Raw genomic sequence first — 10,907 nt, forward strand, 5'->3', positions numbered from 1 at the left:
CGATAAATAGAGTGAGAGAGTGAGAGAGAGAGTGAGAGAGAGAGTGAGAGAGTGAGAGAGAGAGTGAGAGAGAGAGTGAGAGAGAGAGTGAGAGAGTGAGTGAGAGAGAGTGAGAGAGAGAGAGAGAGAGAGAGAGAGAGAGAGAGAGAGAGAGAGAGTGAGAGAGTGAGAGAGAGAGAGAGAGAGAGAGAGAGAGAGAGAGAGAGAGAGAGAGAGAGAGAGAGAGAGAGTGAGAGAGAGGTACCAAAAGGCCAGGAGGAAATCTAACACAACAGTGTCCCCTCTACAAACTGATAAATTGTGTGTGCGTGTGTGTGTATGTATGTGCACGTTTGTACGCCTGCGTGCATGCCTCCATGTTTGTTGTGTTCATCACCTGGTGTGCTCTGTTTGCAAAACCATAGCCCAGCTGTCTGCAGGCAACCATGGCCTCGTTGATGCCCCAGTTCTCACTGCAGACGGCCCCCCAGCGCTGTACCCCTCCCACCTCCATCAGCACCTCCACACGCCCCTCTCCAGGATCCCTGCCCCCCGCCAACCGCACCTGGCATAGAGAGGTTATACACACTTTCTAGACTCTTCTAGATACTTTATAAACACTTCATATACACTTTATAGACACTTTATAGACACTAATGAATACATTTGTGATCGTGTGAGTAAGCTGGTGTGCGTGTGGGGTATGGGTAAGCGTGTGTGTGTGCGTGTGTGCGTGTGGCGCTATTGGTAAGCGTGTGTGTGTTTGTGCATGTGTGTGTAAGTATGTATGACTAAATGTGCATCCATGAATATCTCTGACAGTGTCTGTGTGTGTTTCACCGTGTGTGTATCTCACCGTGGTCTCCAGCCCAGTGTTGGGTACGTTGCAGCGCACAGCGACGTCATGAGTGTGTTTTACGCTATAGAGAGGAACCTCCCTGAAAGAACACTGCAGCAGAGAGCTCTCTCTGCCTGTACACTGAACTGAGTTCATATGGATAGGACCAGTACCTGGAGAGAGAGAAGGAGGGAGGGAGGGAGGGAGGGAGGGAGAGAGGGAGGGAGAGAGGGAAGGAGGGAGGGAGGGAGAGAGAGAGAGAGAGAGAGAGAGAGAGAGAGAGAGAGAGAGAGAGAGAGAGAGAGAGAGAGAGAGAGAGAGAGAGAGAGAGAGAGAGAGAGAGAGGAGAGAGAGAGAGAGAGAGAGAGGGTGAGAGGTGAAGCGAGGGAGAGAGAGAGAGAGAGAGAGTGAGAGAGAGTGAGTGAGTGAGTGAGTGAGTGAGTGAGTGAGTGAGTGAGTGAGTGAGTGAGTGAGTGAGTGAGTGAGTGAGTGAGTGAGTGAGTGAGTGAGTGAGAGAGAGAGAGAGTGTGAGTGAGTGAGTGAGTGAGTGAGTGAGTGCGTGAGTGAGTGAGAGAGAGAGAGAGAGAGGAGAGAGAGACGAGAGAGAGAGAGAGAGAGAGAGATGAGAGAGAGAGGAGAGAGAGAGAGAGAGAGATAGAGATCAGAGAGAGAGAGAGAGTGATTCAGGTTGACTAACTAATAGCCAGTAGGGTTATATTACAAAGCAGCATCGCCAAGTTACAGATGTAGGATCTTCATTTGAGCCAGTTTGCTACAGCGGGAAAATAATCCTGCAGCAACAGGAAATGTGGATTATAATTAATGGACATTTTTTTAAGGTTTGATAAATTTTTTGTTCTGACCAGTCCAGTCCAGACCATTCCAGACCAGTTCAGTCCAGATCATGTGATGTGGCAGAGAGACATGGTGACGTCAGACTCACTGACTGAATTATACACAGCAGCAACAAAGCCACGTTTAGTAGAGCAAACAGGGCAGTGCGTGTTGTGTGTGTGTGTGTGTGTGTGTGTGTGCGTCCACTGTCCCAGCACACACACCCTCATCAGTCCTTATATTCACCCTACAACAGCAAACTAGAAACATACTTGCTTTGAAGTCCAGAATTAGCTATCAACCTCCCTCACTAAATCTAACCATGGTCTTTTAATAGACGTGACGGTAACATCTCTTTTTAACAGTGACCCTTAGTACCACTTAAGTACAGCTAGTTACCAAGTATTCACAGCTACTACATTACACACGGTTATTTTCCCTGGAAAGGGAAGTTAGTGTAGCCATTATAATGTAATGGGGCACACACTGTGTCCACTAGGGGAAGGTAATGAGGTGAGGCTAGTTACAGTGGGGAAAAAAAGTATTTAGTCAGCCACCAATTGTGCAAATTCTCCCACTTAAAAAGATGAGAGAGGCCTGTAATTTTCATCATAGGTACACGTCAAATATGACAGACAAAATCAGGAAAAAAAATCCAGAAAATCACATTGTAGGATTTTTAATGAATTTATTTGCATATTATGGTGGAAAATAAGTATTTGGTCAATAACAAAAGTTTTTCAATACTTTGTTATATACCCTTTGTTGGCAATGACACAGGTCAAACGTTTTCTGTAAGTCTTCACAAGGTTTTCACACACTGTTGCTGGTATTTTGGCCCATTCCTCCATGCAGATCTCCTCTAGAGCAGTGATGTTTTGGGGCTGTCGCTGGGCAACACAGACTTTCAACTCCCTCCAAAGATTTTCTATGGGGTTGAGATCTGGAGACTGGCTAGGCCACTCCAGGACCTTGAAATGCTTCTTACGAAGCCACTCCTTCGTTGCCCGACCGGTGTGTTTGGGATCATTGTCATGCTGAAAGACCCAGCCACGTTTCATCTTCAATGCCCTTGCTGATGGAAGGAGGTTTTCACTCAAAATCTCACGATACATGGCCCCATTCATTCTTTCCTTTACACGGATCAGTCGTCCTGGTCCCTTTGCAGAAAAACAGCCCCAAAGCATGATGTTTCCACCCCCATGCTTCACAGTAGGTATGGTGTTCTTTGGATGCAACTCAGCATTCTATGTCCTCCAAACACGACGAGTTGAGTTTTTACCAAAAAGTTATATTTTGGTTTCATCTGACCATATGACATTCTCCCAATCCTCTTCTGGATGTACTCTAGCAAACTTCAGACGGGCCTGGACATGTACTGGCTTAAGCAGGGGGACACGTCTGGCATTGCAGGATTTGAGTCCCTGGCGGCGTAGTGTGTCACTGATGGTAGGCTTTGTTACTTTGGTCCCAGCTCTCTGCAGGTCATTCACTAGGTCCCCCCGTGTGGTTCTGGGATTTTTGCTCACCGTTCTTGTGATCATTTTGACCCCACGGGGTGAGATCTTGCGTGGAGCCCCAGATCGAGGGAGATTATCAGTGGTCTTGTATGTCTTCCATTTCCTAATATTTGCTCCCACAGTTGATTTCTTCAAACCAAGCTGCTTACCTATTGCAGATTCAGTCTTCCCAGCCTGGTGCATGTCTACAATTTTGTTCCTGGTGTCCTTTGACAGCTCTTTGGTCTTGGCCATAGTGGAGTTTGGAGTGTGACTGTTTGAGGTTGTGGACAGGTGTCTTTTATACTGATAACAAGTTCAAACAAGTGCCATTAATACAGGTAACGACTGGAGGACAGAGGAGCCTCTTAAAGAAGAAGTTACAGGTCTGTGAGAGCCAGAAATCTTGCTTGTTTGTAGGTGACCAAATACTTATTTTCCACCATAATTTGCAAATAAATTCATTAAAAATCCTACAATGTGATCTTCTGGATTTTCTTTTCTCATTTTGTCTGTCATAGTTGACGTGTACCTATGATGAAAATTACAGGCCTCTCTCATCTTTTTAAGTGGGAGAACTTGCACAATTGGTGGCTGACTAAATACTTTTTTTCCCCACTGTATAGGGGAGGGAGAAAGGTGAGATGGAGGACCATATCACACACACACACACACACACACACACACACACACACACACACACGGTGCAGAATAGGTGATTTAAAAAAAAACATTTTTAGTCATTTAGCAGACGCTCTTATCCAGAGCGACTTACAATTAGTGAATACATTATTATTATTTTTTTTATACTGGCCCCCCGTGGGAATCGAACCCACAACCCTGGCGTTGCAAACGCCATGCTCTATCAACTGAGCTACATCCCTGCCGGCCATTCCCTCCCCTACCCTGGACGACGCTGGGCCAATTGTGCGCCGCCCATGAGTCTCCCGGTCGCGGCCGGCTGCGACAGAGCCTGGATTCGACCCAGGATCTCTAGTGGCACAGTTAGCACTGCGATGCAGTGCCTTAGACCACTGCGCCACTCAGGAGCTGGAAAGGATGGAAAGGCTGAAAGGCTGAGATTAGGGTGCGTCCAAAATGGCACCCTATTCCCTATGTAGTACTTTAGACCAGAATTAGGGTGCCGTTTTTAGTACCTGTAGCACGTTTCACACAGCAACACTTTGGCCAGTGCTGTGATGCCATAACCTATTGTTTAGGCTGCTGGAGATGGTTGCACAGTGTACACATAAACAGTCATGGATGTGTGTGTGTGCGTGTGTGTGCGTGTGTGTGCGTGTGTGTGCGTGTGTGTGCGTGTGTGTGTGTGTGTGTGTGTGTGCGCACGTGTGCGTGTGTGTGTGTGTGTATGTGTGTGCGCACGTGTGCATGTGTGTGTGTGTGTGTGTGTGTGTGTGTGTGTGTGTGTGTGTGTATGCTAAACGGTCATGAGTAGTGCTCCACTACAATCATCTCAACAAATTAGAGGATGCCATTTTGTAAATAATACTTCCTGTCAGTTTGTTTGTGCAGTTTGATATGGCCAGTTTCAATACATAGTTTGATTTATATGGGCCTTAGCAAGTGTGTGTGTGTGTGTGTGTGTGTGTGTGTGTGTGTGTGTGTGTGTGTGTGTGTGTGTGTGTGTGTGTGTGTGTGTGTGTGTGTGTGTGTGTGTGTGTGTGTGTGTGTGTGTGTGTTAGGGGAAACGGATGTTTAGTCTTAAGCAGACTGATCTAAGGTCAGCGTTGCCTTCTCTCCCTGATGTTCAGGATTTGGGGAAGGAGGATCCTAGATCTGTGGTTAACAGCAGCTTCTACCCAGGAGCAGTTTAGGAACGGATGTTAAGTCTGGCAAACAGACAGTGTTTAGTCTCAAGGAGAGTCAGTGACCTAAGCTGCTCTCAAACTCCTGGGTAGAATTATAAGTAACCACAGATTTAGGATCAGTTTACCAGTTTGAAATCCCAACCTTGACCACTAGAGGAGAAAATACACAGTTGACCTTAGACCAACGTCAATGGGCGACTTCATCCAACTTCAAGGTCTTTTACCATGGCAGCCATTTTATGAATGACCAGTAATCCAAACAACACTAAAGCTGCGTCCCAAATGACACCCTATGTGCTATTCCCTACATAGTGCACTGCACTTCTACCCTATTAGGCTCTGCTCAGAAGTAGTGCACTATTTGCTGTAGTGAACAGTGCCATCCAAGACCAGGAAGTCCTATTCCCACTGAATGTGCTGTATATTGACATTTTTCACACTCTACCTCTGTGAAAATATACAATCCACTGTCCTTTCCTGTCCCGACCATGACCATGTGTGCGGGCAGTGGTGTAAAGTATGTAAGTATAAATACTGTACTTTAAAGTACTACTTAAGTCGTTTTTTGGGGGGTATCTGTACTTTACTTTTTATATTTTTAACAACTTCTACTTTTACTTCACTACAATCCTAAAGAAAAATAATGTACTTTTTACTCCATACATTTTCCCTGACACCCAAAAGTATTCATTACATTTTGAATGCTTAGCAGGACAGGATAATTGTCTAATTCACACACTTATCAAGAGAACATTCCCTTACCAGCTTTTTTTGTGTCGCTATGGCGATGGATATAAATAGACTACAATAGAAAAGAATACCGGACAATTAGAGATTATCTCCTTAAACTACAACTACCACAACCCACTACATTTGTCCCTTAAAACTACAATGTTTACCCTGTCCCAACTGGGCCTTGTTGAGGGCCTCCTTGGCCGATCCGAACCCCAGCTGCCTGCACACCACGCTGGCCGAGTTCAGGTCCCATAGGTGGTCCGACACGGTCCCCCACTTCCCCTCTCTCAGTACCTCCACCCTGCCCTCCCCCAGCCTGGGGCCTGCCTTCAGACGCACCACCGGCTAGAGGGGGAGAGAGGGAGGAGGGAGGGGAGGGGAGGGAGAGAAGGAGGTGGAGTGAGAGAGGGGTAGGAGGGAAAGAGAGGGGTGACGTAAAATTGCGAGTAATAAAAATGATTTGTCAATAATAGGTGTACAGTACAAGTGGAGATGAGAGGTTTTCCTTCAGAGGAAAGCCTGAACATCGAGCTCTTAATTATTTCGAATAAATGTGAGACCCAACTACCAGAACAGGTATCTTACTTTAAAACAGGGGTGTCCTCTCTCCACCCTCTCCTCCCTGTAACCCCGCTCCCTCCTGTCCTCCTCTCCTCCCTGTCCTCCTCTCCTCTCTGTCCCTCCTCTCCTCCCTGTCCTCCTCTCCTCCCTGTCCTCCTCTCCTCCCTGTCCCCCCTCTTCTCCCTGTCCTCCTCTGCTCCCTGTCCTCCTCTCCTTTCCACCCTGTCCCTCCTCTCCTCCCTGTCCTCCTCTCCTCCCTGTACCCCCTCTCCTCTCCTCCCTGTCCTCTCCTCCCTTCACCCCCTCTCCTCCCTGTACCCCCTCTCCTCCCTGTCCTCCTCTCCTCCCTGTCCTCCTCTCCTCCCTGTCCTCCTGTCCTCCCTGTCGCCCCTCTCCTCCCTGTCCTCCTCTACTCCCTGTCCCCCCTCTCCTCCCTGTCCTCCTCTCCTCCCTGTCCTCCTCTCCTCCCTGTCCCCCCTCTCCTCCCTGTCGCCTCTCTCCTCCCTGTCCTCCTCTCCTCTCTGTCCCTCCTCTCCTCCCTGTCCTCCTCTCCTCCCTGTCCTCCTCTCCTCCCTGTACCCCCTCTCCTCCCTGTCCTCTCCTCCCTTCATCCCCTCTCCTCCCTGTCCTCCTCTCCTCCCTGTCCTCCTCTCCTCCCTGTCCTCCTGTCCTCCCTGTCGCCCCTCTCCTCCCTGTCCTCCTCTCCTCCCTGTCCCCCCTCTCCTCCCTGTCCTCCTCTCCTCCCTGTCCTCCTCTCCTCCCTGTCCCCCCTCTCCTCCCTGTCGCCTCTCTCCTCCCTGTCCTCCTCTCCTCTCTGTCCCTCCTCTCCTCCCTGTCCTCCTCTCCTCCCTGTCCTCCTCTCCTCCCTGTCCTCCTCTCCTCCCTGTCCTCCTCTCCTCCCTGTCCTCCTCTTCTCCCTGTCCTCCTCTCCTCCCTGTCCTCCTCTCCTCCCTCTCCCCCTCTCCTCCCTGTCGCCTCTCTCCTCCCTGTCCTCCTCTCCTCCCTGTCCCCCCTCTCCTCCCTGTCCTCCTCTCCTACCTGTCCTCCTCTCCTCCCTGTCCTCCTCTCCTCCCTGTCCTCCTCTCCTACCTGTCCTCCTCTCCTCCCTGTCCTCCTCTCCTCCCTGTCCTCCTCTCCTCCCTGTCCCCCGTTCTCCTCTCTCTCTCCCTCCCTCTCTCTCTCCTTACCTGGACGGCAGGGGGAGCGGGGGGTCTCCCCGAGGAGAGGCGTGTGAACTGGTGTCCAGGTACACAGCGCACCACGGCGTGCATGCCCCCCTGACAGGTGACCTGGTTCCTGGGGAGGGAGAGCTGGGAGTGGCACTGGGAGAGGACAGGCTCCGTACCCAAACACTTGACCTGCTCTACCCAGTACCCCTTCTTACTGGACAGACCTGCTAGTCTGGAGGGGAGAGGGGGAGGAGGGAGAGCGAAGGGGAGGGGAGAGAGGGGGAGAGGAGAGGGGGGAGAGGAGGGGAGTGGAAGAAGAGAGAGAAAGAGGATGGAGTGAGAAATATTAATCATCATTATCATAACAAATGAAACACAAGTAGAGAACAAACAATAATAAAACAAACTAAACAAACAAACAAACAATAAATAAAAAAACAGATATGTACCTTGTAGAGGGATCTGCCAACTTGGCGTCCCATAGTTTCCTGAAAGAAACAGAAGAGTATTACTACCACCCCTCCTCTACAGACAGAATACTGGTTAAATACCTCTACCACCCCTCCTCTACAGACAGAATACTGGTTAAATACCTCTACCACCCCTCCTCTACAGACAGAATACTGGTTAAATACCTCTACCACCCCTCCTCTACAGACAGAATACTGGTAATTGCCTCTATGTCCAAAATAATGGCCTGCACAGCATATTTATTCATGACCCTAAGCATGATGGGATGTTAATTGTTTAATTAACTCAGGAACCACACCTGTGTGGTAGCACCTGCTTTTCAATACATTTTGTATCCCTCATTTACTCAGTGGTGTAAAGTACTTAAGTACAATTATTTTAAAGTACTACTTAAGTAGTTTTTTGGGGGGTATCTGTACTTTACTTTTTATATTTTTAACAACTTCTACTTTTACTTCACTATATTCCTAAAGAAAATAATGTACTTTTTACTCCATACATTTTCCCTGACACCCAAAAGTACTTTGAATGCTTAGCAGGACAGGAAAAAGCATTTATCAAGAGAACATCCCTGGTCATCCCTACTGCCTCTGATCTGGCAGACTCACTAAACACACATGCTTCGTTTGTAAATGATGTCTGAGTGTTGGAGTGTGCCACTGGCTATCCGTACATTAAAATAACAAGAAAATGGTGCAGTCTGGTTTGCTTAATATAAGGAATTTGAAATGATTTATACTTTTACTTTTACTTTTGATACTTAAGTATATTTAAAACCAAATACTTTAAGACTTTTACTCAAGTAGTATTTTACTGGGTGACTTTCACTTTTACTTGAGTCATTTTCGATTAAGGTATCTTTACTTTTACTCAAGTATGACAACTGTGTACTTTCAAGTCTTTCCATTATTTTGGCAGTTACCTGTATATATAGATTTACTGTTTATACAACCAAGGTTTCCTCTCCCAAGTCCTCCCTCTCTCCCTCCTACCCTCCCTCTTCCTCCCTCCTTCCCCTTCCATTCCTCCATCCCTCCCTCCCTCCTCCCTCTCTCTGTCAGGTTAAGTTGATATGTAAATAAAACCGGCTGTAAATATCTCAGAGAGAACAGGCCGGGGAGACCTAGTGCTGTGGTTACCCACAATTCCCTAGTGAGGGATCTGAATGTTCCTATTGTGAAGCCAGGTCAACTCTCTCTCTCTCTCTCTCTCTCTCTCTCATCTCTCTCTCTCTGTCTTCCCCTCATCTCTCTCTCTCTCTCTCTCTCTCTCTCTCTCTCTCTCTCTCTCTCTCTCTCTCTCTCTCTCTCTCTCTCATCTCTCTCTCTCTCTCTCTCTCTCTCATCTCTCTCTCTCTCTCTTTCTCTCTCATCATTTTTTCTTTCTGTCTTCTTCTTTCCCTTCATGGGTATTTTAGTCCTGCTGGATGTATGTCTACATGTCTGGTCTAGGAAACCCATGGAAAGTACTATAAATATGCACATTGAATACATTAGAGCAAAGCTAACAGCAACAGTGGACTACTTTTTACCGAAGCCCTGTGGGACCTGGTAAAAAGTCAAAAGTAGTGAATGATATAGGGGATAGAGTGCCATTTGGGATGCATGTTGTAGATATAGGGGATAGGGTGCCATTTGGGATGCATGTTGTGAATCTGTTTCATAACAAAAAGGAGGAGTACCCCGCTCAGACAGAGAAAAGGAACAGGGATGCATGGCTTCATTTGTTGGTCAGTAAAGTACCGGTGCAAGCCCACTTTACTGCTGCAGTGGCAGAGTCCCAAATAGCACCCTATTCCCTATATAGTGCACTACTTTTGACCACTTCGCCCATAGGAAAAATAATGGTCAAAGGAATAGGCTGGTCAAAGGATGGGCCCAGGTCAAAAGTAGTGCACTATATAGGGAATAGGGTGCCAGTTGGGACCTTGTGTGTTCATAGGTTCATGCAGACCACACTGGAAACTACGAGGTTCCAAGGACAGAAGTTCCATAACAGGCTTCACAGTGGGAAAGCAGAGAGAGAACTCCATAAAAACTATGATTCACTAAACAGACGTCCTCTAAAGGGACAGAGAAGGAAGTATCCTTATATATGACGGCTAACAGGAAGCGAGGGCACGCACACACGCACAGATGGACGCACACACACAGTGCACGCACACACACACACACACACACACACACACACACACACACCCACACACACACATTCACACACACACACACACACACACACACACACACACACACACACACACACACACACACACACACACACACACACACTGGCACTATTTGAGCAAAGAGAGGAGTTAGGTTCCGGTTGACCACTTCAAACACCAGTGACCAGAGTCTTTCAATGCCAGGATTGTGGGTTCGATTCCCTGTAAGTCACTTTGGATAAAAGTGTCTTCTAAATGGCAGATTTTATTATAATTATAATTATTATTATGTTTGCATAACAGCCCCAGATAAACACGTCTTGGTATAGCCTACACCACCGGGACTTTGGCAGTAGGCACAAAAACAGAAGAAAATGGAGTGGAACGGGGCGGTCCTACCTGTCTGAACTAGTCCAATAAATGGAGTGGAACGGGGCGGTCCTACCTGTCTGAACTAGTCCAATAAATGGAGTGGAACGGGGCGGTCCTACCTGTCTGAACTAGTCCAATAAATGGAGTGGAACGGGGCGGTCCTACCTGTCTGAACTAGTCCAATAAATGGAGTGGAACGGGGCGGTCCTACCTGTCTGAACTAGTCCAATAAATGGAGTGGAACGGGGAGGTCCTACCTGTCTGAACTAGTCCAATAAATGGAGTGGAACGGGGCGGTCCTACCTGTCTGAACTAGTCCAATAAATGGAGTGGAACGGGGCGGTCCTACCTGTCTGAACTAGTCCAATAAATGGAGTGGAACGGGGAGGTCCTACCTGTCTGAACTAGTCCAATAAATGGAGTGGAACGGGGAGGTCCTACCTGTCTGAACTAGTC

The 10,907-nt window shown here is 47.8% G+C and overlaps 1 protein-coding gene across 1 annotated transcript; it reads right to left on the minus strand.

Moving 5' to 3' along the window:
* Positions 1 to 376: 376 nt before the first annotated feature.
* LOC311124488 (lysyl oxidase homolog 4-like) lies at positions 377 to 7,932 on the minus strand (the record flags this gene model as incomplete). Its single annotated transcript, XM_084198627.1, has 5 exons — positions 377 to 544; positions 836 to 990; positions 5,879 to 6,059; positions 7,463 to 7,676; positions 7,894 to 7,932. Coding segments are annotated over 5 exons (757 nt in total), but the record flags the coding sequence as incomplete, so codon positions are not given.
* Positions 7,933 to 10,907: the final 2,975 nt, after the last annotated feature.

Source organism: Coregonus lavaretus (assembly GCF_964263955.1).
Source record: "Coregonus lavaretus genome assembly, contig: HAP1_SCAFFOLD_10012, whole genome shotgun sequence".
NCBI lineage: Eukaryota > Metazoa > Chordata > Actinopteri > Salmoniformes > Salmonidae > Coregonus > Coregonus lavaretus.